Source organism: Phoca vitulina, unplaced genomic scaffold, assembly GCF_004348235.1.
Source record: "Phoca vitulina isolate PV1807 unplaced genomic scaffold, GSC_HSeal_1.0 scaffold7, whole genome shotgun sequence".
NCBI classification, from domain to species: Eukaryota; Metazoa; Chordata; class Mammalia; order Carnivora; family Phocidae; genus Phoca; species Phoca vitulina.
The window spans coordinates 59,343,367-59,371,230 of NW_022589710.1; the positions used below are offsets into that span (position 1 = coordinate 59,343,367).

Sequence of the window (27,864 nt, forward strand, 5' to 3'; positions counted from 1 at the left end):
CCGCACGTGGGGACACCCGCAAAAATATTCCTTGCCAGGCAGACAGAAGAGCACGCACGACCAGGGCCGTGAATAATCCCCCAGGCTAACTAAGAAATAGTAAAATGTACAAATACGTAGTGTCTATTTACGAAGCTCTGGGACTTTACCACCAGCACCAAAATATTTATACCTCTGAAATGCTTTCTTTTTCAAACAATGTTTTGTTTGCGTGGGCATTCAAACCTTACATTTATCACCATCACCTTCTGTGAGGCCCCCACCTCTCTTTACTCCCACAGGTCCTGACACCCCCCACCCCTAGGAGCCTGACACTTCTCCCACTCCCTCCCCATATGCTCAGCCCCAGCCCAGAGCCGGAGGCTTTGGCTTCCCCATGTAGGAGGGCAGGCACACTCCTGGAGCTTGGGGGAAGGGGTCGGGATGGTGTTGGGCTCAGGTGGCTCACAGGATCCTTCTGGACAACAGTAGTCAGCTCGCCCACATCTCCTTCACAATCTTCCACTGCACATTTCCCAACAAAATTAGAAGCAGAGTCATTGACCACATCCCATTACACTCCTGTATCGAACGAGGACAGTATCTTGTGCTAGTTCACGGCTGAGTGATGGCTGACTCATCCAGATGGAAGAGTCCGGCTTCCCAGCTGCAGCCCCAGATGCTTATTGGGCCTGCTTCATTTTATTTCCTTAAACGTGGCTACTTCAGTTCTTTAAGGGACGTTAGTTGTAAAGCGTGGAACACTTGCTACTCTAAATTGCTCAACAGTAGAAGTTAAAGCCGAAGTGTAGAGTAAGCAATCAGGGATTCACTTCCAGTGCTCCCCACGCTGCGGCATGGCCAAGCCCCTGGCCGGAAGCAGCCGGGGTGGGGACCGTCCTGACCTCCCCTTGTCATTGTGTCCGGGAGTCCCCACCTACAGGTCTGTGCTTCGGCTGGCGTGGGCTCAGGGCTGATGTGCTCATTGTGATGAGCTCACGCTCCCTCCATCTGCAGCTTCTCACAGCTCACCGAGTCCCTCCCGGCCCCAAGCTTCACCCCCCCGCCCCACGGAGGGCCGGGGATCCTCCAGTGACAGTTTTGGTCCCTGACTTGCGACTGCAGAGCTCCATGTCCTGCGGGGTCTCGAGAGCATCCCCTGGCATTTTTGAAGTCTCGATGCCTAGGGAAGAGAAAACATCATGTCGGTAAAGCTGCCATCACTCTTCTGATTCATATTTTGGGGGAAGACACTAATGGGCTTTGGGTTTTGCAATAGTAATAACAGAGTTCTGTTCCGGCATGGAGCAGTTTAAAGCAGGACTGTGTAATAGGTTATCTGCACTGTGGCCAGAAGTTTATGGGGAGATGATGAAGTTGTTTGGGAAGGAGGCCGAGACCCGGGTGGAGCCCAGAGAAGGCTGAGAGTGAGGGTCCTCACTCTGGAGTGAGGCACCCAAAGGCCCCTCTGCAGGGAGAAATGGTCGAAGGTGCAAGAGAGAGCCAGGAGTAGATCCCTTAGCAGGGTCCAGCCCAGGGACCACTGGAGCTCTGAGCTCCAGGATCCGGTTTTCTTGTGTTTCTATTCTGCAGTAAGATTCCTAGTCAAGCCTTTAGTAAAGTTTTGCTCAAGTTCGTCCTCGTCTTGTCTGCGTTTTGATAAAAAGCCTGTGTCCACGTCTGGGGTAGCACGGTGAGCATGGCTCTGGCCTGGAGAAGCCAGTTACAGTGGGACAAGAGTGTCCTATAGGGAATGGCGGGGCGGCCCAGGGGAAGAGATGGGCTGGGCCACCAGCAGGATGGATTTGTGGGGCAGGTGAACATCTCTGGGCATTTCCAGGAATGTTAGGAGGGCTCCTGGCAAGCTGGGTCTGACGTGCTCTTTGGGTGTTCAAGGGCAGGCTGGAGACGTTGGGCACACCAAGGAGCACAAGCCCTGTAGACCCTACAGGAAGTGGGACTCAAAGGCAAGCCAGCCAGCTAATGGGGTCAGGGTTCCTTAGCCCCCTGCTGTCCTCTGGTCAAAGGCCGTCCCATTGCTCATCTGGGCAAGACATTCCTCTGAATTCATTTCCTGCCCCTCTTTGAGCAGGCCCTGCTGACGGCCAGCCCCAACCCTGGAATGACTCATGCTGGTTAGTAGCAAATTGGTGTCATTAGCAGTATTTGTTCAGAAACTGGACCATCGTTTGGGGGGGTGGGATATAGCTGGGATAATTCAATGGAGAGAAAATTGGATATCATGACCTCTATGGTACATTCCAGCACTGCTATCTAATGTCTAATCTAGCAGTGTCCTGATAGTTGTTGAATTAAAGCAGATGGAATTGAAATCCTACCATTTCTCCTGATCATTGGGTACCATTGTGACTTCAGGGTGATTGCCGTCAAAGGCCATTGTCTTGCTAGATGAGTTCCAGGCATGGAGGCTATGGGATCACCAGCTTCAAGAAGCAGGTTTTTCAGAAAAGCACTGAACCAAGCAGACCACCTTCTGGCTCTTTTGGTTATACCATTCAGAGGAAAGCAGCAGATGGGGATGTATTCTGTGCTGAAAATTTCTCCCACTCTTGTCTGGCCAACCCACAGACCAGTGTATATAAACAGGAAGATGAGCCCTCATCTTGCTAAGCAACACTGGTGAATAAGAAAGGAATCTAATGACTCTGTCACCTTCTGTCCAAACCAGATGGGCCTTTTCCTCCATCCATTCTCTCAGGAGAGAAAGGAGTCTTAATCCCCAATGATGTCCTCACTTAGTCTGTTTGGAAGAAGGATCAATTGTTGCAGAATCCTTCAGGACTCCAGGAATCTGACCCAGAGAAGGATTAAGTAACCAAAACCAAATTTACATTTTAATATGATGCAGTTGATCTTGAGCAATAAATATGTAGCCTGTCACTGTTGAGAAGATGCTAAAACCTAAAAGGGCTGGCCAACAAATGTGAGCCTCCCCAAACAAAGCCCAAGCAGTGAGAAGAGCCCCAAGAGATGACTCCAACAGGTCTTTCTACTTTGGCAATCTTCGCTAATGAGGAGGGTGGTCGGTCTGATCAAGCCTTTCCTCACTGTGGGGAACAGAGCCTGGAGGGTAGAAGGGATCATGTTGTCCAAGGACAGAGTGATATTCTCCAAATCACAGGGCTGGACTCTGTCCTCAAAAGGGAGGGGGCCAAATTAAGTCCCAGAGTGGATTTGCAACAATGTGCTAAAGAGTTGAAGATACTTTATGAATCTCAAGAGGAGGGAAAGAAGACCCAACTTCACTTGAAGGCTCCATCCTTTTTGGTCACTGCTGGGTGACCAAGGGCAAATACCCTAATTTCTCTGAGTTTTCTCTAAGAAAGCTAATCCTGGAACTTCCTGACTCTGCTGGGTATTTCAAGAGCCCTCTAGATCCCCCTGGTGTTGAAAGATCCTCCTTCCCCATAAGGACTGCAGCACACTCCAGCTGTGGCTGGCTACTTTGCTTTATTTGCAGACTCAAGTTTGCTACATAAATCCATTGCACAGTCCAACACACACATACTTGGCATAAAAGAGAAGACAATACAAAAATACAACTCTTGATAGTAAAAGGAACCGCCCTCAGCTCATCCCAGTCCATCGCAGTGGGAATGCCCATGTTTAAGGTCAAAATAGGGGGAAATTTGGGATGAGGAGGCGTGGAGGCCTCAACCAGTGCCATCGCCCCAGTAAGATTCTGGGCTGGGACTGGGCAGACTTTTCTTGGCAGTGTGGCCATTTCTGCCACCTTCAGATCCGGTCACTTCCTCCTTCAGGAAGGGGAAGAGAGGCACCCCAGGTTATGGGAGGCCCTCCATAAGGAGCTACAGTAGGGCTACCCAGTCAAAGCCAAAGCCACTTCCAACCTGAGGTATCAGAGACTCAGGATAAATCTGCCTCTTAGAGAAGGACGGGAGGAGAGGGGAAGAGAGATTGAAATATTCTCCTTGGCCCTCCTTTTAGCAGATTCCAGAAATGTTCTGTGGATGCCAGCTTGTATCTCCCCATCCCTGGTCCCTCTCAAGGCTTGGGTCCACCTAGCCCCTTGGGTGTGGGGAGCTTGAATCCAGAACTCTGAGGGAAGTCAGAGCTGGCCCCAGCCCACCGACCAGCAAATCTGAAGGGCTAGCATTTCTGCAAAGGTGGCCAGATCCTTGGAGCAGCAAGAAGTTCTTCTGGTCCTTGGTTGTGTTCACCAGGGTGGAGGCTCAACATGGTTGGGCACAAAGTTGTAGGAGAGATGAGACCCATACCGAGGCTTCTGGGACAGAAGATGATGGCAGCGAGGTGGCCGTCAGTACGCTGGGCTACCTGCGGCCCCTGGGGCCCACTGTCACTCTCCAGGTGGAGACGTGGGACATCTGGCAAAGGAGCAGTGCTGGAGAAGAAAGGGGGCAGGACGAGCCCGGGGGCCCCCTCCTCTCCTTGTCCTAGGGGCTATCTGAACCGTTGTGGAGCTTAACCCCAGGCCTTTGGGCTGAGAGATGCTAGAGAACGTGTCTCTGTTTTGCTTTGTTGCATCTGAGAACACGGAGAGCATGTCATGCTCCTGAGACTGCTAGACGCTCCACAGGGTGTGTGGCAGGGGACAAAGGCGGGAACTGGGGTCGGGGGGCAACACCACCAGCACTCACATAACCCCGGCCTCAGTGTCTTGGCACAGAGCTCTCATGGAGACCCTGGCATTTTAACGCACACACACGCGCGTGCACACAAGCCCGGGCTTCCGTGCCCAGTGCTTCTGGGCAGATGGAAACAGAAAACTAATCAGGAGGACTCTGTGTGTTGGGAACTCCGTCCTGACACAGAGCTTTCAGTACTGCCTGTTGGAAAGGACACAGACATGGCCCCAGGGAGCCCCGGGGAGCCCTGGGATTTGTCTTCTATCAGTCCCGGGGCTTGGGGAATCCGCTCAACTCTCCCTCTGAACGTGAGACATGCCTGGAGCTGGGGTCTCTCCTCTCCTGTCACTCCCTTCACTGTCCCCGACCATGCACCCCCGGCACCCAAAAGCCTCCCCACCTCTTCTCCCCGTCCGACCTCCTCCTGGCAGGTCCTCTTCCCACAAACGGGTGGGTCCCGAGCGTTAATGATGACAATACAGCTTCATGTGTCGTGTCCCCAGGAGGCACCAGTGCCTTTGGAGAGGTGTCATCCGTGACAATGGCACTGGAAGGTCCCGGCACGTGTGCCCCCAGGTGCCCCACCCTCGCCTCCCCCCAATCCCTATCCTCCATGTCCTCACACTCTGCACCACCCCCCCCCCCCGGCCCTGCCCCGCCCCGGCAGCTTCTCTTCGAGAACCCCGTGGAGGTGACAACTGGCCGTCTTCCCCTCGCCAGAAGCCCCGCCCGCAGCAGACAACACCCAGGAACCGAAGGGGCTCATCCCCGCCGGGCCCAGCAAGCTGGAGCGGGCTCCCCGGGACCAGAGAGGTCCTGCCGCGGGCCGCGGCCCATGCTTCCCTCCGGCAGAAAGAGGCACCTGCCCTGGCAGAGCGGGGAGGCCGGCGGCGGCGGCAACACCAAGCTCGGGCCTCACCGGGCCCCCCACGGCGAGAGCCCGGCTAGGCCAAGCTGCCCGCGGGGGACCCCCCGGCTCCGGGCGAGTTCGGGGTCTGGAAGGTCGAGTGGAGCCTGGCCAACAGCTCGGGCTCATCGCTCTTCCCCGAGGCCTGGGCGGCGCCCAGCGGGTAGGCCTCCCGGGCACGGCCGGGGCCCGCGCAGCTGAGGAAGGCCAGGCAGGCCCCCCGGAGGCGGCCCAGGTCCCTGTGCGTGGACTCGCTGACGAAGCAGTACAGCACGGGGTCGGCCACGCAGTTGAAGCTGGTGAGGAGCAGGGAGAAGTGGTAGGCGTTGAAGACGGCCTTGGCGAACTGGCAGCTGGCCTCCCAGAGGCTGCGCACGAGCAGCAGAGCGTGGTAGGGCAGGAAGCAGGCCAGGAAGATGACCACGGTGCTGAGCACCAGCCGCTGGATCTGGTCCTTGCGGCTCTTCTGGGTGCCGTGGCTCCGGCGCACGGCCCGCAGGATGCCCCGGTAGGAGGCCAGCAGCAGGCAGAGCGGGAAGAGGAAGCCCACGAGGAAGCGGTAGTAGTTGATGCCCCGCTGCCATGGCTCCAGGGGGTAGTGCTCGAAGCAGACGCGGTGCCGGTCCTCGTCCTCCACCACCTCCTTGTGCATGAGGAAGTAGACGCTGCTCAGCAGCTCCTTGGCCCAGATGAGCGCGCTGACGCCCACGGCCGCCTTGAGCGTGCGGAACTGGTGGAAGCGGAAGGGGTGGGCCACGGCCAGGTAGCGGTCGATGGAGATGCAGCAGAGGAAGCCCACGCTGATGTAGATGTTCTCGTAGAGGAGGATGCCGCACACCTGGCAGGACAGGTCCCCGTGCGACCAGTGGTCGTGCTGCAGCACGTACTGCAGCCAGAAGGGCAGCGAGCAGATGTAGAAGAGGTCGGCCAAGGTCAGGTTGCACAGGTACACGCCGAGCTCGTTCCGGGCCTTGATCTGCAGGTAGCCGAAGTAGAGGGACAGGCAGTTGGCCGGGAAGCCCACCACCAGCACCACGATGTAGACCACCGGGGCCAGAGTCTGGTGGATGGTGTGGTCAATGGCGCACAGCGAGCTGTTCTCCGCAGTGACGTTGCCCATCTTTGGGCCTCAGGGCGCCGGGCGCCTCGCCCCTCACCGGCTCAGGGACCGGGCCGGTCTCTCTACAGCCATCTTGTTCGCCGGGTGTGGCTCAAGCCGGATCAAAAGCTGGGCCTCCTCGGTGGTGGGTAAGCCCCTGAAAGGTAAAGGCAGGAAAGGCTTAGGACGATAGCAGCTAACGTTTATGTAGCCCCTACTGGGTGTCAGGTACCGTTCTAAGCGCCTCACTCAAGGGAGAAGATTGGACCAACCTCAACTCAACTCGACTATCTAGTTGACTACCTTGGTCACGCACCAAGACACCCAATGGTGGTTCGTGCCTCCCTATCCCCGCTCCCTGGCTTCCTAACCCTTATTTATTTTCCTGGTCTCTCAGGGCACCAAGGAAGGCTAGGAGCTCTCGTGAGCACAGACTCATCCCGAGCCCCGCTCTCCAAGGGCCGCTCAAGGTAAAGACCAATTCCAACCCACACACAACAGCAAGGGCCCCGGCCACTCTCCCTATGACAGCACTATGCATCATCCACAGTTTTCCTACTTGCTCCCAAGAATGTACCAGGTCAGTTAGTCCTGAGGCCACAGCCCCTTCTGGGGGCCTTTCCAGACAGCCCGGAAGGGGCCCAACCTTGCCTCGTCCTATTGTGCTCTGGTGAGGAACAAAGAGCATGCTTCCCACGGGGCACTGCCTGGATTCCTGGGTGCTCATCAGGAGGGGCTACCTCACCCCCTCTCCGTGGAATCGAGGACCCAGCGCAGGGAACAACACAAGGAACCAACAGAAATGAGTGCCAGGCCAGGGTCAGCCGCTTACAGGCTGTGCGAGCGATTTCCCGTCTCTGAGTGTCAGTGTCCTCATCTGTAACGTGGGCACAGAAACACCTGTCCTCGGGTCAGCAGCAGGGCCACGTAAAATGACAGATGCCAAAATCCACGGCATTGTTTCACCAGAGGCAAAGAGGCAGAGTAAAATATGGCAAGTCTTAACATTGGTGAAAAGCTCATATTGTTGAGAATTTATTTATTTTTTTATTTTTTATTTTTTTTAAGATTTTTATTTATTTATTTATTTGTGAGAGAGAGAGAGAGTGAGAGAGAGCGCAAGAGGGGGTAGGGTTAGAGGGAGAAGCAGACTCCCCGCCGAGCAGGGAGCCCAATGTGGGACTCGATCCCGGGACTCCGGGATCATGACCTGAGCCGAAGGCAGTCGCTTAACCATCTGAGCCACCCAGGCGCCCATATTGTTGAGAATTTAACAACAACAAAAAAATGCTACCTCTATGTGTACAAATCCATTTGAACAAGAGAGAACAAAGATTTCTGTTGTGAGCCCACTTTATAAATTAATATATCGAAACGAAAGGCCTGAGCTACTCTACTGATTGAATGCTTCTGGCCCCACTGAAAAATCTCACTGTTTCTAAATCAGGACTTCTAATTTTTTGTTTGTGTAAGAATCATCCTCCCAGAGAGCCTCGTTAGCCACTTTTTTCCCGACTGCCCCCTTTCTGTGAAATTTTAATACCCCAAATATATTGCACATCTGTTTGTGTACTGTGGCCCTTTGAAGGGTGACAAATCATGGTAATAGCTAAGGTTTTTTTTTCACCCCACCCAAGAACCAATTTCACCCCCCGCCTCGAGCAGCTACAGTCCATAGGGTTGCAAATTCTGAATGAGTGAGGAGGTTTGAATTAAGCTGTTTTGAAGTATCAGCAGATCCACCCTGCCCCTTGCATTGTCTCTCACCATAGTCAAGCTGCGACTCAGGGACCCAGAAGGGAGACCCCTCAGAGTATGCCGGGCAGCCACCTCACCACCTGCTGACCACGGCCCCTCCCTCCACCGCCTCACCCCTGCAGCTCTGTTGTGGCTCTTGCCTGGCCCCGTGGCCCCTGGAGCCAGGGCTCAGCCTGGAAGCGGGTGCAGCGTGCAGGGAAGGGGCTCAGAGACACCCAGCCCAGCAGTTCCAGTCCTGGGGTGCAGGGAGGGTAAACTTGAGAGATGCCCCTGCAACCCCCTGCTCAATCTTATAAATAAGTAAGTATGGGCATTCTTCCTGGGAAAGTACCCTGTAGCTTTCATTAGGGTCTCTAGATGGCCAAGAGATGGTTCTACCAAAGCTACCCTCCTCACATGGTTCCCTCCCCCACCCCAGCTCTCCCATTCGTCCCCCGCCAATGACCCACATGGAAGCCACAGCCCTCTTTCTAGAATATAGCCAGGTCCTCTTCTTCCTTGCTTAAAAGCCACTGAGATGGCTTCTTATCACACCTACAGTAAAACCCAAACTCCTGATAGGACCTACAAGGCCCAGCGTGATCTGGCCCCGGCTCCCTCGGCCTCGCCCACCACCACCACGCTTTAGCCATAAAACCCAGCTGCCTGCGCCTCAGGCCTCGGCGGCATAAGCCGTTGTCTCTCGGGACAGCTGTCCCCTGCACACACCCCCCCCCCCCCCCCCGCAACCTCCACCTCCACAGCAGGGCTGGCTCCTTTTCTGCAAGATCTCAGCTGACCACCCCACGTAAGTAGCCCCCTCCCCGGCCACCCTCACACCTCCTGCGTGACTGCTCCTCAGAGCCCCCAGCAGCATCCGAGATTGCTCTTGTCGGTTAACTTGACTGCGGCTGCTGATCTGTCTCCTCCACGGGGATGTGAATTCCAAGAGGCCAGAGGCCAGGTGCACCTTGCACTGTGCTTGGCACTTCAGAGGCTCTCACACACACTTCTGGAAGGAATAAGTGAATGCCACCGCCCCATTTCACAGGTGGGGAAACCAAGGTCGCCCGAAGCCGGACTGAGGAAGGAAGCCTGGGTCTCCCTGCTGCATGTCCCACCTCCCTGCCTCCTGACAGCCATCCCCAGCTGAGGCTCGCTCCCAAACTCTCAGTCTCCAGAAGATGAGGACGCCCGGTCGGGCTCAGCTCTCCATCCTACACAAGCCTGGAATCTCAGTGATGGTGGTGGAGGGGAGTGCTTCTTGGTGTTTTTAACAGTGGTTACATATATATATAACATACAATTTACCATGGAAAGCATTTTAAAATGTACAGTTGATTAGTCACACTGTCGTGCAACCAGCACCACCATCCGTCTCCAGAACTTTTTCATCTTCCCAAACTGAAACTCTGTCCCCATGAAACACTAACTGAGCTCCCCATCCCCCTCTGCCCCCCCACCCCAGGCCCTGGCACCCACCATTCTACTCTCTGTTCCTGTGAATGTGACTATTCTAGGGCCCTCGTCTAAGAGAAATCGTTCAGGGTTTGTCCTTTGGTGACTGGCTTATTTCACTTAGCAAAATGTCCCCGAGATTCATTCATGCTGTAGCATATTGCAGAATTGCCTTCCTTTTTAAGGCTGAATAATATTCTATTGTATGTATTTACTATATTTGGTTTTTCCATTCATTTGTCAGTGAACACTTGTTTCTGCCCTACCCGTTGGCTTTTGGGAATAATGCTGCTATGAACATGGATGTACGGTTATCTATTCGCGTCCCTGCTTTCAGCTCTTCTGGGTAGATACCCAGAAGTGGAATTACTGGATCAGATGGTAGTTCTATTTTTAATTTTTTGAGGAACTGCCACTCTGTTTTCCACAGCAGCTGCACCATTTTACATGCCCACCAGTGGTGCACAAGGGCATTTTCTTGTTTTTTGTTTTTTGGGTTTTTTTGCTTTTTGTGTGTTTTGGTTCTGCTTATATGTTTTGATGGTGAGAAGAAGGGGAAAGGGGCAGCTGAGGCCTGTGACCCCGAAACTCTGCCCAGTGTGTCAAACTGTGGCTCCGTTCACCTTCCTCTTGCCAGCCCTCCTATCCCCGAATCCCAAGCCCACATCTGCGGGGCCAGACGGTTCGGCTGGCTTCCATATGAGAAGTGGACAGCAGTCCAGGGCCCCGAGCCGTCCCCAGGAGCACTCACCCAGGGCGAATGAAGCCATAGCGAAAAACACGTCCTGTCAGGTCTTAGGAATTCACTGAGAGTCACCAGGCTGAAGCCTATTGTTTACTAGCCGTGGGTGTGTATCTGTGTGGGGGGCAGGGGTGTGGGGGACGGGGCGGTGCTGGGGCAACGGCGTGTCCCTTCCTCTTTCCTAGGCCAACAATAATCGAAATCTGGCAACCAGAGTCAAAAATACTCAAGCCTGCAGGGCAAAGAAGAAACATTTACTATGTTTAGATTAAAGCACCTCCTACGTTCCCTTGTAGAAAAAGGGTGTTCTAAGAGCAGTGGTTTTCAATTTAGGTGCATTAGAGTGCTCTGGAAGATTTGTTTAAAACAGATTATTGAGCCTCACCTTCAGTGTTTCTAAGTCAGCGGGTCTGAGGTGGGGCTTGGGAATGTCCAGCGTGTTCCTAAGGTGATGTTGGTGCGGCTGACCCACGAAGCACACTCCTGTGTAGCAAGGCGCTCAAACGTCTGGAACGTCTGGGATTTGGCTCCTGATAAGTAGCAGGATAAGCACCCAGATAACACGAGTTCCCAAGCTGGGGAGCAGAGGTGGCTGGAAGGGAAATTTAGGACCCAGCAGGACCTCGTGGGCAGAACCAGGATACAGCCCATGCAAGGTCAATAGCCTGATTCAATCTCTCGACAAACAGTGACTGGATCTGTCGGGGTACTTACACCTCGTATTTGCAAAATCTTTTACAGTTTGCAGAGTATTTCATATCTGCTCTCCCCCATCTTCACAAAGGCCCTGTTATTTCCCCCATTTGAGGGATGAGGCAACTGAGGCCCAGAGAGATGGAGTGGCTTGCCCAAGAGTCCAGTTCCTCTGTGTTTCTCCCACCCTCAGGGAACCTCCAATCTCATAGGCATAAATTACTCTCACCCGGGGGCAGTGTATGGTGGTGCTGTGAGCATCCCTAACACTCACATTTAATGTTGGTTTGTTCTTTTCACACCACACACATCCTCTGGGGGACAGCATCCCTCTCTGGTTTCAACCCCATCTGCACTCTACGACTCCTAGACCTCCCACCAGGTGGACGGTGGACAAAACCAGCGTCCCGCTGCCTCACCGGACATGGTCAGTCAGGCCCACCCCACTTCCCTCATTTCTGCATGAATCTGCTCTTGGAAGGGTCATCTCTACCTGCCCAGTTGAAGGGCCTTCAGCTTCTTTCCTCATCTTCATCCAAAGCATCCAGTTAATTACCCAGTTCTACCATTTTCAGCTCCTAAATATTTCCCACATCAGTCTGTTCCTCTTCAGTTTCCTCACCAGTGCTCTAGACTGGCTTGGTCAAGACTTCATCCCCAGAATCAGTGCAATGGCTTCCTATTGGATTTTTTGGCTCCATCTTACCACCCTTAAGGCCATCCTCTAAAATACAAATCTAACATAATCATTCCTACTTGAAATCCTTCAATGGCCCTCCAATCTTTCATCCATCCATCCATCCATTCATTTACCCATTCACACAACAGACACTTATTGAGTATCTATTGTATGGAGGCCACTGCGCTAGACACTGTCACTTAGTGTAACTCAAGGTGCATTTACTCTCATGGGACAGTGAAGAAGACAGGTGAAACCAGCTCCTAAAGAGAGCACAGGATTTTAAGGGAGTTCATAGGAGGTAACCTGACCCAGCCCAAAAAGCCTTCCTGAGCAGCAAGTTAGGCTAAGACAGAAGAAGGGGGAAGGGATGCCCAAGCAGAGGGGAGTTTCTGTCTGTGGAAACAATGCGTGCAACAGGCCAGCTATGAGAGATAATGGGCACTTTTGGGGAACTGAGAGTAGCCTGGCATGACGGGGTCTAGGTATGAGGAAGCATGGCCAGAGGGGGGACAAGAAGAAGCTGTAGCAACTGACAACTAATGAGAAGGGAGATGGACAAATCTGAGTCAGGGGCAAATCTGAGATGTTCCTCAGTGCTTGGTCCTTGTAAGCTCTCAAAAATTACTTGGTAGATGCGTGGAGAGGTGGTGAGGTAGGTGGGTGGGTGGGTGGATAGGTGAATGGGTGGATAGATGGGGGGCAGGTGGATGAATAAATGAATGCATGAAGGCAGATGGATAGATGAGTAAGAGAATGGGTAGAGAGATGGATGGATGGGTGGGTGCATGGGTAGCTGAATGTGTAAACAGCTAGATGGGCGAGGGGTAGACGGATAGATGGATGGGTTAACGGGTAGAGAAATGGATGAATGGGTGACTGGATAGGTAGATGGGTTTGAGGTTGGGTGCTGGGACAGTGGGGATGTCATTAATAGAAACAGAAAAGTAAGAAGGAAGATTTACTGTAGCCTCCACTCCAGCAGCCGGGCATCTGCTCAAGCCTCCAGAGCTGGTCAGAGGCTCCAGCTTTTTCTCCTAGGTCTAATCCCAGCCAGCCTCCCCTACTGGTTCCTGAGGACACGTACCGCCAGATGGAAACTACACCCTGCCCAGGAGTGTCCTTTCTGTACCTGGTCTCCATAGGAAACTTGCTCCTCCAAAATCAAGGGACACAGTGGATGCAAAAGTGATCTGTAAATGGAAAAACGTAGACAGAGTGGCAGAACCAAGCCAAATCAGCAGAGAGCCCTCCACCTGCCAGGAACGTTTCCGTACATTCACTCTCTTTCAACACCACTCTTATCTGGGCTCACTTTACAGACGAAAAAACTGAGGCTTGGAGAGATGAACCAACCTGCTCAAGATTCCACAGTCACGATGTGGCAGGCCAGGTTTTGAAGTCAGATCGGCCCACACTTTCTTCTGCATCACGTTCTCTTTCTGTCCGTCATGATTATCACTGAGCAACCACCCTCTACCTCCAGGCTTCACTGAGCCCCAGTCCTCGGATGCCACCACGAGGGCCCCCAGGCTTAGTCCTGGGCTGGTCCCCTGCACCTGGCAGGTGCTCTACCAGGTCAACTGTTTCCTCAACACCCACTGAGGAAAACCCAAGGTGCGCCCAGTCCGTGGTTGCCCAAGGGGTGGGGATCGGGAAAAAGAACAAACATGGGGAGCCCCTGCATCTGCCTCAAACACTTCATCATCCAGCTAAGAAACCCAGAGACTACACAAAACAACCCAACACCTAAAAGCAAATCTTTACACAAATGTCCAACAGCACGGAGGTCTCCAAGGACTTTAACGACCATGAGAAACTAGCCCTCTTTGGGAGGAAGGAAGGAAGCGCCTCTTTGACGCAAGCTGAGAGTCTCCTGCACATTCCCAGCCAGAAGGCGGAGGTGCCTGAGGCTGGCATTGAGCGGGTGCATAAACAGTGATCTAATCTTCGCGTCTCTTCCGTGCGCTGCACTCAGGCACGCACACAGACAGTTACTCACGGAGCCCCGAGCCCACAGAGCGGAGAGTTTCCTGCAGGCCCAGCTTCCCTTCCCTTCAGCGGTCAAACCTCCGCATGCTCTCAGAGGCTGACATTTCCCTCTGGGACACAAGTAGAAATCAGGCTGCAGTCTGCCTTGGTCCCATCTGGCTCCCAACTGTCCTCACTCCAGCACCAACAACAAGGAGACTATATCATTTCTAAAGCCCTTGCAACTATTTCAAAGTTCAGTCCCATGGGGGAGCTGGGGGGGCCTCGGGGCTCAGGCTGTCCCTCTGAGGCAGCTGGGCTGGCACGGCTGTCCCCTTTCACAGAACCTGAAGCCCAGAGAGCCTAAGCCAGTGGCTCAAGTTCATACAGTAAGTCAGGTGGATCTGAATCCAGAACCCGGCATCATGGCACGAATTTGCTGCCTTTTAAGCTCTTTCGACCACAAGCCACAGCAAGAACACACTTGACATTGTAACCAAGCACGCACAGACATTATACACACGCATGCATGCACAGTGAGAAACAAACTTCCCCAAAGCAATACTTACCCTAGGACTTGCGACGCACTCTGATCATTTCTACTTGGTTTTCAAAATGCAGCTCGTTAGCTACTAAATTGATTTCTTGACCCACTAATGAGTCACCATCCTCCGTTGGGAAGCAGCTGGACTGATCCCCCGCCTTGCTCAGTCTCCAGACCCCAGGAAGGTGATGACGGTCTCTGCCGCCAGGTGAGGGGCAGGCAGGGAGTGAGCGGCAGCAAAGGGGGAATCTGGGTCTTCTCTGACTGTCCACCTGGCTGAGCTGTGCCCTCAAACCTCAAACAGCCCGGGCTTCCTCCAGCCGCTCTGCAGAGGCCTGGGGGAGGAGACTGGACCCACCTTGCCGGGCCCCGGGGGACGCCCCAGGCAGTCACCCTGCAGCCAGGACCCGCGCTTCCCCTCCGGAGATTTTCCACAGACCACACCTCCCAGCTCGGTCTAGAAAATCCCAGCAGGAGGCTGCCCATTCCTGAGCTGAGGCAGAATCATGTGAACTCCGATCTGGTATCAGGCTGGGCGGTTGCCGAGGAACACTCCCCAGCCAAGGATGAGAGTGGGGTGGGGGGACGGCTCCCTCCACGCATCCTCCGAATGCTTGCCCCACACCCCAGGGGGCAGGGAGAGACCTCACCAGGACTGTTCAAGCCTGAGTTAGGGGCAGGGGGCCTGGGGAGTCAGGGGGGCTGCGGGGGGAGCCGAGTGCACTAATTCTACCCATCAAACCACCCTGAGCACCTACAGAAGACCAGGAGAGGGGGTGCAGGAGGTTGAACCCCTGCCCCAGGGGTCCTTGCTTGAGCCATTCAGACAGGCCAGTGCTCCAGCAACTAGAATATACTGCATACACCGACCGGGCAAGGACAACAGGTAACAGGCAAGGAGTGGGGAGGACGGCTATTTCCATGCCCATCCCCGGGCTGTCACCCTTCGGCGGCTCACAAGCAACATCTGGGTCAGTGGGTCACACCTCACCTAAGAAAACACTTGGGGAGCTTATAAAAAAGAATGCCAATGGCCATGCCCTACCTCAGATGGATGAAATCATCCTTTCTGGAGGGGAGGTGCGAGCACCAGGGTTTTAAAGGTCTCTGGACAACTCCAGCGGGCAGCCAGGTGCAGCAGTGCTGATGGGGTGGAAGCACGTTGGGTCCTGTTCTGCGGACCAACAAAGCCAGGGCAACAGAGGAAGGTTCTGGGCTATGAATAAGGCAAACAGCAGTGTTTTAAAGTAGCCTGGCCCCGAGCGGGGAGCCAGCACTGGGCTCTGGCTTCATGGGGTCTTCTGTCTCTCAGGGGCATTTACTAAACTTCCTCAGTGCCGCAGGACTGAAAGAACCCCTGGAGGTTACCCAGCTCCGCCCCCTCAGTTTACAAATGGGGAAACTCAGGCACACAGAGGCCAAGGGTCTAGACCGGGGCCCCACAGCTAAGTGAGAGAGCGGCGATTCTCAGAACGTGCTGCTGACTGCAGGTGCCACGCTCTGTCGGCAGAGCCTCCTCCCTTTGACGTGATCACCTTGGAAGGGGCTCATAGGATGCATTGCTGGAGCCAGAAAGCCAACATCCACTGTGCTTGGGGGTCACTGAGAAAGTGCAGTCTCTCTGCCCCATTGGGTGATCTGTGGGACTCATCCTCTCCTGAGGATGAATCACTATTATAGTCTTTTGGGGGAACTATATTGGTAGGGGTGTCAGAAGAAAATCCCCTCCTGTGGGGTCTGGGCCCTCCAAGCAAAAGCTTCTATGTCAGCTGCTGCAGAAGTCTGCATCTCGTGATGGAGCCGTAGTGCAGGTTTAGACCCAGATGTTTCTCCCGAGCCGCAGAAGTGTGGCTGGTCTTCCCTCATGTCACAGGAAGGAGCGGGTGGGTGAGGAGTGCACGGTCAACTTAGTAGTGAATGCCTGGCTACCCGGGGGACACACAGGCCAGAGAAAAGGCTCTCTCTACAGGCTGGCCCAGCCTAACAGGACATAGACCCGCAGACTGTCTATACCTGCGGAAACCACGGATGGTACTGCATCCCCTCCCCCGCCCCAGAACCCTCCCCTCCCAGGAGCTGCCCCCAGGCTGCCCAGCCCCCTCTGCAGCACATAGACACCATATCTCACCTGCAGTGGGGAGTCTTCCTTTCTCCAGGGCCAGAGATCCCCTCTGCCTCCCCAGTGGGCCTTTGGGACTGCAGGTGGAGGGGTGATTCTTACTTTAGTTGAACTCAAATCAGCTGAGCCCACATCTTCTGAGACACCCACTCAGGAAGAGAAAAAGGAGCCTGTGCTGTGTTCTACTTTGGTGCCAGGATTTTGTCCTTAACCTAAAACGGGAAAGAAGGACTAGAAACTGTGATGACACCAAGCATCGGGCAGTGGCCTGAGGGGTCCTGGGGACCCCATCACTTCGACTCCCCCAAACCTCACTCAATAAACCTACAACTAGGGGTGCCTGGGTGGCTCAGTCATTGAGTGTCTGCCTTCGGCTCAGGTCATGATCCCAGAGTCCTGGGATCGAGCCCCGCATCGGGCTCCCTGCTCCGCGGGAAGCCTGCTTCTCCCTCTCCCATTCCCCCTGCTTGTATTCCCTCTCTCGCTGTGTCTCTCTCTGTCAAATAAATAAATAAGATCTTTAAAAAATAAAAATAAATAAATAAATAAATAAATAAACCTACAATTAAGTGCAAAGTAATGAGTTTGTAATAAAAACATAGTCTCAAGAGAAGCCCCTGGCCTGCCTCCCCCCATTCATACTCTGTCCTTCAGCCCAAAGTGATAGTATCTTGGAGCTGCCGCTGGGCAGAGGGGGGAGTTCAGTGAAGGGCAAGAATGCCTGAGCTCTGTGGGGCACAGTGACCTCCCAGGGGCTGCCAGGGTCTACCTCTGCGGCTCCTTCCATCCTGGAAAGACCTAGGGCCTAAACTGCGCCAGGCCTGCCACCTGAAATCACGGTTCCCCACTCTCAGCCCTTGGGGACAGCAGTCAGGAAGCATTGTAGACCCCCACGAGAACAGCAGCCCCAGAAGGTCAGACTGAGCCCTGGGCCTCCCTGTCTGCCCCCAGCATAAACATCTCCTCCAAGAACCTTGACTCTGAAGGGCTGGTGGGCTTTTCTGAGCCCCTCTGAGCCTATTATTTTGAGGGCAACAGCACCATAGGCCACAAGGCTATTGGGCACCCACTGGCCCCTAGAAGTCCAGGCAATCTGAGAAGCACCCTAGGGAGGACCGTGGAGTCGGCCCTGAGCCGGTGGCACCATGCAAGACCCCCAGCACGTGGCAGCGAGCCCAAGGGCACGGGATGAAGGTTAAGAGCAGAGGCGCCGGGCCAGACCGTGCAGGTCTCAATCCCCGTGCTGCCACTGTCCGGCTGTGTGACCTTGAGAAACCGCAGACCTTGCTGACCAATGGACTTCTATGAGAACCAAAGGGGATGAGGTCCAGCAAGTGCCTGGCGCCTAGTAGGTCCTTGATGTTAGTCAGGATACAGTGATGATGGGGATGATGATGATGGTAAGAAACAGGGTAGAAGGTCCTGCCCCATGGTCTGACTTACCCTAGGAAGAGTGGAGGGTGAGCAGGCCAGCTCGGTGAGGTGTTTGTTGTGGTGCGCTACCTGGTTTCCCCTGGCTACTCTACCGATTTGGGGCTAGTTGGGGTGAAGACCTCGGAGGCTCCCTGAGGGCTCTGACAAGTAAAGTGTCTTATCATGAGCCATCTGCTATTTGACTGCAGGGACCTTCACTGACTTGTATCTTGAAGGCCGGCCTTGACCTTCCCCAGGCCTTCTACTTTCGCACAGGCTTACACCACAGGAGCTGATGCAAGGTGCAATATTGTTGCAGGTTCAAAGGTGGCCAAGTGTGAAGTTAAGATGGCTTCAAGGACCAAGAAAAGAACCAGCAGAGAACCTCCCTGAGTGCCTGGCACCACGGCCCTGGTGGAGTCAGGGAAGAGGTGGGAGCAACTTAGGATCAAGGAGGGCAGTCATTGCCATTTGGGGAGCATGTGCTTAGTACCTGGTCTGAGCACCTTTCAGATGCTTCCTGTTTTAACTTCTGCACCAGTCCTGTGAGGCAGGGTTATCCCTGTCTTCTAGGTAGGGCAACGGAGACTCAAGAGTGCCAGCAACTTGCCCAGGGTCCCATCGCTAGGAAAGAGCAGAACTGTTTGACTCCAAAGACTCTTGACCACTGTATGAGTTTCTTGTTGCTGCTGGAACAAATTGCCACCAGCTTAGCGGCATAAGACAACATAAATTTATTGTCTTAGAGTCTAGTGGTCAGAAGTCTGACATTAGTTTCACTGGGCTGAAAGCAAAGTATTGGCAGGCCTGCCTTCCTTCTGGAAGTTCCAGGGAAAAATCCCTTTCCTTGCCTTTTCAAGCTTCTAGAGGCTTCCAGCATTCCTTGGCTTTCAGCCCCCTTTCAGCTTCCAAGACAGCAGCGGTAGGTTGAGCCCGTGTCACGCTGTGTCACTCTGGTCTCTGCTCCCAGCCTCACATCTCCTTCTCTGACTCTGACCCTGCTGCCCCCCTCCTCCACTTTTTAAGACCTTTGTGATCATACTGGGTCCACCCGGACAAACCAGGACAGTCTCCTTTAAAGGTCAGCTGATTAGCAAGCTTGATTCTACCTGCTACCTTAATCTCCCTTAATGTCACATAAAGTAACATATTCATGGGCTCCAGGGACTATGACCTGGACATCATTTGGGGGTCCTTATTCTGCCGACTGTGCCACCATATTGCCCTTATTAAAAACCCTACCGAGGGCTCCTGGGTGGCTCAGTTGGTTAAGCAACTGCCTTCGGCTCAGGTCATAATCCTGGAGTCCCAGGATCAAGTCCTGCATCGGGCTCCCTGCTCAGCGGGGAGTCTGCTTCTCCCTCTCCCTCTGCCTCTCGTGCTCTCTGTCTCTCATTCTCTCTCTCTCAAATAAATAAATAAAATCTTTAAAAAAACACAAAAACAAAAAACCCTACCGAGCAGTGCTTCACAAATGTCGACGTGAATCTCCCAGGAATCGCGTTTACGCGTAGAATCTGGTTCGGTAGGTCTGGGGTGAGGCCTGAGCATGTCCGTCTAACAAGCTCCCAGGCCCCTGAGCCGGGCCCGCCTTTCTCTCTCTTGCAGCCTCACAGTGACTGGTACCACACTGCCCGAGGGTCTGGCACTAATAAATGCTTGATAACCAAAGACGGGGGGCAGCTGGGGTAAGGGGCTGGGAGGTGGAGGAGGTAAGGAAGGAAATAAATATCTGGGCATTGTCCCCCATGCCCACCCTGACTCCAGGACAAAGTCTAACAGCGAGCAAGAAGGGAGCGTGATGGAACCAAAGCCATGGGGCCCAATCAGTAGAGTCACCTGGGAGGTGTGGGGAGTTACGACAGAGCCTCTGGGCAGGGATGGGCTTGGAGCTGTGCCCCCGGAGTGGAGGGCGGGCAAGATGGGCAGAAGGTGGCTGAAGTGTGAAGGCAGGGAGGAGGCCCCATCAGCCCTTGCTCTCGCGGCCCACCCACTTCCTGGCTTCTTCTCCCTACTATTCAAGGTCAAATCCCGCCTCCGGTCTTCAAGGCAGCATCTCCCAGATGAGCTTCAGGAAGCCCGCACCAGTGTTCCCAGGCCCTGCCCTGGATTCACTGAATCAGAATCACTTCGGGATGAGGTCCAAGAGTCGGGCCTTTGAGCAATTCCTTTTGGTTTTTCTGACACACACCGAAGTCTGAGCACCAGAGCTTTAAGGCCCAGTTCAAATGCCACCCTCCTCCACACATCCCTCCTTGGGTTCTTTTTGTCTTTCCTTGGCCAGCTTGAAACTTCTGAAAGGTGAGGTCTGGGTGTTTTACTGCTGTGACTGCCAGAGAGCTGGGGAGACCAGGGCTCCTCATACAGAGAGAAGTGGCCGGTGAGTTCCAAACGACAGATAGGCCATGGACAAGGGGACGCCGGGTGGGTGCTTACACACTTGGAGTTACTGCTACATGTGAGATGCTGTGCATCCCAGAGCGTGCCCTGATGATGCTTCACAGCAGCCCTGTAAGGTAAATATTATTATCCTGGCTTCACCACCGAAGACACCAAGGTCACAGAGCTGGCTCGCAGCAGTGCTGGGGTTCAAGTCAGGTCTGAATTAATTATATTCTAATAATTAACAATGCAGTGCGTGGGAATTTGTATGATTATTTGCTCATGCCCATCTCCCCTTCTAGATAGTAAGCCCCAGGAGGAAGGAGGAGCTGGGTCTGTTTTGTTCTCCCTCTGGGAGAAGGTGGTTTGGCCCAAAATAAACGCACAACAACAATGTGCTGAATGTGTGAATGAATACATGAATCTAAAATCCATTCCTTTCTGCAGCCCAGTGTGGCTGAAATGGAAGTCGGGAAATAACAGACTGGGGCAGACAGTCAGACTCTGGGAGGAGGCAACGGGAAGAGGGTTGGTTTTGACTCTGAGGACATGGGTGGGTGGCCATGCGTGAAAATACATTTCAGTGGAAACCTACTGCTGAAAGAGAGACTTTGGTCTCTCTTTGGAGAGTCTGTGGTCTCTCTGAGAAGGTCTCAACTGTCTCGGACATCCTTCCTGCTTGGAGCCAAAGCACAAACCACAGACCTGAAGGTTGCCATAGCGACTCCCGGGGCCTGCTGCCCTCCCTGGCCTCCTGCCCTCCCCACCCACGGTACTTCAACCCATCAGCTAATAACCTAATAATGTAGGACAACAGTCGCTCCAAACACCCAGGCAGCAACCCTCTTGAAAAACAAACAGATTTCTCTAGGAAACTGAGAGCTACATCGATGCTCATTATACTCAGCCTGGGCCACCTGCGAAAAATCTGCTTTTCTAAACCCCAATTACCCTCTTCCTGGCTGCCCCCTCTTGTTTTAAAGACAAGGGGTTGGTGGAGCTGGGGACTGAAGCCCCGGAAGTTCTAAGGAAACAGATACTAGAGAAGCCACTATATAGGATGCCTGCTCCTTCAGCCCGGAATCAGGCCCAGAGAAAGAGATCCGGACCAAAACAGGCTCTGTGATAAGACCCTAGTTATGGATATCTGGATCTCTGCTCGTCTTCTTTGCGAAGTTGAATTAATTTGTCACCATGGCACCCAGGAAAAGTAAAAAAAGCAAAAGCACAAAGGAAGGTTTTCAAGTTGTGGTAGATTCAAGACAGCTGGAAATGATTTGATGCTTTTCTCATTGAGAGACGGGGTCTAAGTCCTCTCCCCTTGAATCTCGGTGGGCTGTTACTACTGAGGCCAACTCTGAAGAGACTGGAAGCTTCCACTTCCTATCACTTGGGATAGTTGCCCTTAAAACCTGGCTACCGTGCTGGGAGGGGGCCCACATTGACAGGAACCCAGACCCTGAACGACGGTCCCAGCTGAGGGCAAGCATCAACTGGCTTAGCACACGAGTGTGTGATCTTGGAAGAAGATTCTCTTGCCCCAGCTGGGCCCCATCAGCAGATGCTGCAAGGAGCAGAGATACACCATCCTCACCAAACCCTGCCCCAATCGTGGATTCCTGAGCAAAGTAGATGAATGCTGTTATTTTAAGCAGCTGTCTTTAAAGTGGTTTGTTATATAGCAGTAGATAACTGGAACACAAGTATTATTTTTCTCCAAAATCAGGTGAGGGCTTATCATGTGCTGGATTCATTCATATGGTTATTTTAATTTTTATAACAACTTTGTGGGGTGGATATAATAATCATCATTTTCCCCATGAACTACTAAGGCTCAGAGAGGGAAGGTATCTTGTTTGAGACCAGCCAGCTAGGAAGGATAAAACCCGTTTTCCACTGTTTGCTGTTGGATGAGTCTTCCCTCCCTACAGCGTGCACTGTACCCAGAAGGGTTCAACATGATGGTAATAACAATATTCATAGCTAAGGTTTAGGGGGCACTGCAAAGCTTTCAAGGCAAGATCTTCAGCTGCATGATCTCATGACCACCCTAGGAAGCAGGCTCTATTATCATGCCCATTTCACAGAAAGTGACACTGAGGCTTCAAAACAGGGTAGCTGATCTGCCTAAGGTAATAGGTCTAATAAGAGGAAGAGCTGAGATGTGGACCATAGTCCTCTAGCTCTGGAATGGGGCTCTCAGCAGCAGATGCCCTAGTCTATGGCATCCACACTGCTTAAGCCCCATGTCCTCTGTTAAGCTCAGGAATTTTCCCTAACTTCTTTTCTTTGAAAGCTTACCTGTGCCAGAAGACACAATCACATCATCTCAGATTTGGACCATTCTCACATCTCTTTTGTCCTCACGACCCTCTATGTGGTTGCCATGGCTAATAGTTATTTCTGTTTCACCGAGGCCCAGACACAGAAAGTGACCTGCCCAAAGTCACAGAGCCTCTGGCTCCAAGACTGTGCTCCCTCCTCCTAAATCCAAAAGTGTCTTCCTGTGCCGTTTGGCCACCATATCACTGTTCTCCAGCTTGAGGATAATCCGGGCCCACCGACTGCCAGGCCCCAGGCCGGAGGCCTTGCCAGCCCCATCCGGCGTTCCTTCGGCCAATCGCAGGCAAGCTTTCCCTGGGCCGGACACCTGCCCTTCACGCAAGAGACACCGAGCAGTTTCGGGGGAAGGAAAGGAAAACCTGGCGAATCTTTGTGTCACTGGGCTGCCTGCCGAGATCTGGGAAGGGTTAGCTGTGTGTGTGTTTGTGTGTGTGTGTCTGTGTGTGTAATTACCAGGTGGCCACTGAGCCAGCCGAGGGGGTGGCTGCCAAAGCAGGCAGCAACCGCGGGGCAGAGACATTCCACCCCGGAGAAGGACCGGGACGCGCCGGCGGCGCTCGGGGGTTAGACACCAGGCTGGCCCGGCCGCAGCCGCGTCTGCCCGCTTCCGCTAGGCGCCCGCCGTGCTCGTGCGGGGCGCGCCCGCACTTGGCCGCCGCCGCCCGGCCCCGCGCGCGCGCGCACACGCGGCCGCTCCCGCGCTGGCCCGCCCTGTCCCGCGCACCCACGCGCGCACGCCGTCGCTCCCGCACTGGCCGCCGCGCCCCGCGCACGTACACGTGGCCCCCGCGGGCCCGCGGCTTCAGCGCGCGCTCGCGGGGCCGTGTCGGGGAAGGCGCCGACCTGGCTGCCAGTGCCCAGGACCCGGTGCTCTCGGCTGTGCGCCGGCCGTTTCCTGGTGCGCCAGGGACCCCACGACCGACCGCCCCCGACCGTGGCGAGAGGAAGAGGCCTGGCTCCGGGGGACACATACCTGCGCGGCGAAGGGCCAGAGTGCCGGTTGCAGTTAGCCCGCGCGTTGTCCGCGCCCCCTCCTAGGGCCAGCGCGCAGCGAGCAAGGTGGGCGCTGCGTCCTCTGGTTGCTGGCCGAGGTGGTCTGGGAACGCTGGCGGGTCCATTTCCTGGCCAGACCCTCCTCCTCGTGGTGCCCCGAGTTCCCCCATCCTCTCCCCCTTCCCCTCCTTCCCCCGTCGGGCGCACCCAGTCCTGCGGCTCCTTGCCCTGCCCGTCACTGACCACAGGCCACAGGCTAGGCGCCTGCCAGGAAGAACCACAGTCGCTCAGACCTGTCCTAGAGGTACAGCACTCCCCACCCCCATACCATTGTGTCCCCGGCACAGGCTCTGGAGCGGCCGAGTGTGGGCTCAGACTGGCCTTGCCTGCAAAAGGACAAGGGTCCTTCTCCGCCACATCCCTAAGCTGAGAGCAGAGCCCGGGAAGCACCTTTCTGTGCTTTTCACGTCCTTATCCGCAGCGCCAGCACATCGGTAGCCACTCAGGACGTGCAATCCCGCGCTGCTGCCCCGAGCCTCTCTCCAGCTCCCCTGACCTCAGCCGCAGCGGCCCAGCCTAGGTTTGCTGCCTCCTGGATCCCTGCCCTGGTGTTCCCCCACCCCACCCCCGGGGTGTGCCTGAGTCATGCGTGGCCAGGCACAACACAGAGGACCTCCTGCTGGTTTTATTGGGAATTCAAGGAGGCACTAAGGCCACCTGCCTGTCCTCTGCCCCAAACCCCCAGAGAACAGCGGTAACGGTAGCCAGAGCTTCGCGGGGTTGAGCACTCACTCCGTGCCAGGCACTGTGCCAAGCACCTAGATGCACGGAACTCATCGGATCCTCGCCACTCGACTAGGTACATACTGTTATCATCCCCATTTTGCACGTGGGGGGGATGAGGCACAGAGAGGTCAACTAATGAGCCCGAGGTCACACAGGTAGTAAGTGGAGGCACTGAGATTCAAACCCAAGCAGGTGAGTCGGGAGCCAGCATCCTACCCCGAGCTACCCTTAGCTGTTCCTTCAGCACCTCTGCTCTTTCATACCCGCAGATCTTAACTGTGTCCCTCTCCACTCAAAAGAACTCCTGAACTCCATCTCCTGAACTCCAGCCCCAGGTTTTAGACCCAAATGTCACTTCCCCTATCAAGGCTTCTTGGCTCTCAGTTGTGCGGTGCTCCCCTGGCTCCCTTCCCAGCATCTTTTGCACCATCCACTGGGGTCACTGGCACCCGGCTGTCTCTCTACAGGACACTCACTCCTGGCCCAGCGCTTGGCTCAGAGGAGAGCACCCCATTCCTGTTTGTGAAATGAGTGTCTGGGAGTGGCCCCTGCGGGAGTCTGCAGAATCCTGTGCCGTTATGGTTGTTAGGACCCATGGTCAGGGGTTAGGATGGAGGGCAACCAGAGAGCGGGCAGAGAGGTAAAGAGAGAAGTCGATGTCTCACCCTCGGCTAAGCCCTCCAGGTGGCTCAAAACTGCCCGCTTTGTGACTGGGCCCCTCGGTGAGTCTCTGGAGGGAAATGGACAGTGGACAAGCGGGGAGAAGATACCCTGCTGGGGGGGGGGGCAGGGGCAGCAGAGGGAAGCAAGAACCTCCTGGCAAGCTCTTCTCAGAGGCTGTCCTCATTTTGAAATTCCTCCTTCTCATGAAATCTTCACAAATGGAGTTTTCTGGATTAATTATGCATGCCATAAAAATGCACATCAGAGTTTGCCTTCAAAAGCCAGAGTGTCTAGAGTTGGAGCCCCAGCTCTGCTACCTACTAGTAGGACGACCTTGGATAAATCCCTTAAACTCTCTGTGCCTAGTTCCTCATGTGTGAAACGGGGACACTGCTTCAAAAGGAAGTTGAGGTGATTTCATGATTAAATCAGGCAAAGCCCTTAGCTCGCCACCCAGCAGATATTAGGGTTCAATGGATGTTCGCTGTTGTCCCCGCCACATACCCTCTTATATACGGCTCTTATCTTCTGAATGCTTACTGTGTCCCTAGTGCTTACGAATGGTCTCTTTGAATTCCAACAAGTAGTTTTCTTTCCATTTTACAGATCAGGAAACTGAGGTTCAGTGAATTGCCCGAGGCCACTCAGTTCTGAGTGTCTGAACCAGGGCTTGAATAGAGTCCTAACTGAAGCTGCTGCTTGCAGCAACTATGATCTGCCTCATCCTATCCCCCCAGGAGAGAAGTGGGGTGTTTTAAAGCCCATCGTCAGTTGCCAGATCCAGGATTCTGTCTCCCACTGGTGCAAACAGTGCATGCCATGTAGAAAGTTTGTTACAAAGTGAATCTTGTGGGGGCTGCCAGATTCACAATTGGGGGGGTGGCATACACACTGTAACTGATCAGATGGTGGCCCCTCTCTCCCTGCCTATGTCTTTCTAGCATTCAGTCTCTGTTCTCTGTTCATGGATCTCTAAACCCAGAACCTTTTACAAGTGTAAATACTCTTCAATTAAAACAAGCTCCATTTGGACTCCTGCTTCACTTTTTAGAGCTTGAACAGCATGGCACCTATACTGGTTACTTAAAGATCCAGAATTGGCCGGTGGGAAAAGGGTTGGCATCTCTGGCCATGCCTCCCTAAGAAGATGCTAGATTTGGAGAAGCAAAGAGACTCATCGTGCTGCCTACAATGTCACCTTCTGCTGTGTTTCTTGGTGTCAAGATATCCAGTCCTTGGCAGGGGCAGCAGAATTTGTTCTTTTGTAAATAAAACCTGGCATTGGCCTTGTAAACAACAAACAGCTCACTAAGTTAAAATGAAGCATGCATTGTTTTCCAGAACCTTCCTGGTTCTAGGGGATGGCAAATTATGGCCCATGCTCCTGGAATGCTGATTTGAGACACTGCACTAATAACTGTCTTTCCTGCCCACAGCAATCATCTCCCACAATGGGCTGGACTCCAGAGACATGGGCAGAATTTCTCCATACCTGGCATAAGTGACTTTGACGTCCATTGCTTCTTTTCCAGTCTCCCCTGGGTTTTTTGGTCTCGGCATTCGCATTTTCCCAGTGTCTGGTTAGGGAAGGCCTGTAGGTGCTCAGAAATGGCAGTAGAGGGGGTGGAGGAAAGATAACGTCGTACCAGGGCCAGGAGTGTGCCAAGGACTTTTTATCAGCCCATCCAGATCCACTCTCTGTCTCCATCCTAACTCCACGGATTGAATCACTGGCCTCCCTTGCCCTCTGGCTTCTGTTGGGTTTGGCCAATGGGAGGCGCCAACTGGGATCAGAGGATGGCAGGAGAGTGAAGAGGAGGGAGTATTTCTCCCCGCCAGGCTGGCTGTCTGCCTTTAGCTGCAGCTGGAGTCCTTGGCCTGTGTGGCTGCTCCCTCTTCTTCCTCCAGCCTGGGGTAACGACAGCTAGCCCGAGGAGCTAGGCCCAGGCTGCTGCACCGTCCTGCACTGGTGCCCTTAGCCCTACCCACACCTTTGAAAAACCGTGCCTGGGTTAACCTCTCCTTGGTCACCCTGCCTGATGGTGCCTCTTCTTCCTGCCAAGTCTCTGACTGGACCAGATGCGTCTTCACTGTAAACTCGCACTAATGGAAGAATAGGCACATAGTTTAGAATGTGCACAGATTATTTACTTTAAAATAAATTACTGTTTTTTCCAGTTCCTTCCAATTAGCACAGCTGGCCAGCCTCAGAGGAAATCTGTCTTTATCCCCGTGAATAACAGAATGAGCCCCTGCTTCCTCTGCCTCTTGCAGACTCCCCAGCCCTGTGCTTCCTGTCGTTGTGAGCCTCCTAGCTACTCCTTTTGGTGTGTCTGACTTTCCTTTTGAGAAATCCTTGCCACTGCAGAGTCAAGCTCGTCCCTGGACAGTTTCAAGCAGCAAGAAGATGGTTTTTCTGAGAATTCTCTTTCCTGGCATCAACCACACTCCAGCAGGTTTGGACCTGAACTGATTAATCAGACTGACCTGATTAACATAACTGTTGTTTCCGCTCCCACTCATAATCCTTGGGCTCTCAGACAGAGTGTGACTAATGTGGCCACCCGAAGGCAGGAAACTCTGAGGCTGGTGGGGAGGGAGTGCAAGTCCAGATGAAGTGTGAGCACACACATCTGGCACGCTGGGGAAACCCTGCTGCATGCCTGGCTGGGCTGCAGACTTCTGTAAGAGGCCTTCAGGCGAGGCTTGCTCAAGCTCAGGCAGTTGG

At 54.0% G+C, this 27,864-nt stretch overlaps 1 protein-coding gene across 4 annotated transcripts; it reads right to left on the reverse strand.

Annotated features, from left to right (window-relative positions):
• Positions 1 to 111: 111 nt before the first annotated feature.
• GPR68 (G protein-coupled receptor 68) lies at positions 112 to 18,567 on the reverse strand. 4 transcript variants are annotated; one of them, XM_032405793.1, is made up of 5 exons: positions 18,463 to 18,567; positions 16,566 to 16,768; positions 13,055 to 13,115; positions 10,936 to 11,080; positions 3,326 to 6,770 (listed from the first exon to the last, which is right to left on the reverse strand). In XM_032405793.1, exon 5 carries the CDS (start codon positions 6,632 to 6,634, stop codon positions 5,552 to 5,554), a length of 1,083 nt encoding a protein of 360 aa, XP_032261684.1. In that variant the 5' UTR covers positions 6,635 to 6,770; positions 10,936 to 11,080; positions 13,055 to 13,115; positions 16,566 to 16,768; positions 18,463 to 18,567; the 3' UTR covers positions 3,326 to 5,551. The 4 variants fall into 4 exon arrangements, 3 of the variants coding, with proteins under 3 accessions (XP_032261684.1, XP_032261683.1, XP_032261682.1); XR_004299592.1 differs by lacking the exons at positions 10,936 to 11,080; positions 13,055 to 13,115; positions 16,566 to 16,768; positions 18,463 to 18,567 and adding exons at positions 112 to 1,162; positions 14,463 to 14,879 and having other exon boundaries at positions 5,008 to 6,770; XM_032405792.1 differs by lacking the exons at positions 10,936 to 11,080; positions 16,566 to 16,768; positions 18,463 to 18,567 and adding an exon at positions 14,463 to 14,879.
• Positions 18,568 to 27,864: the final 9,297 nt, after the last annotated feature.

Bases quoted from the DNA above. Each gene is read 5' to 3' on its own strand.
- GPR68 (XM_032405793.1), bottom strand. From the start codon at position 6,634: ATGGGCAACGTCACTGCGGAGAACAGCTCGCTGTGCGCCATTGACCAC.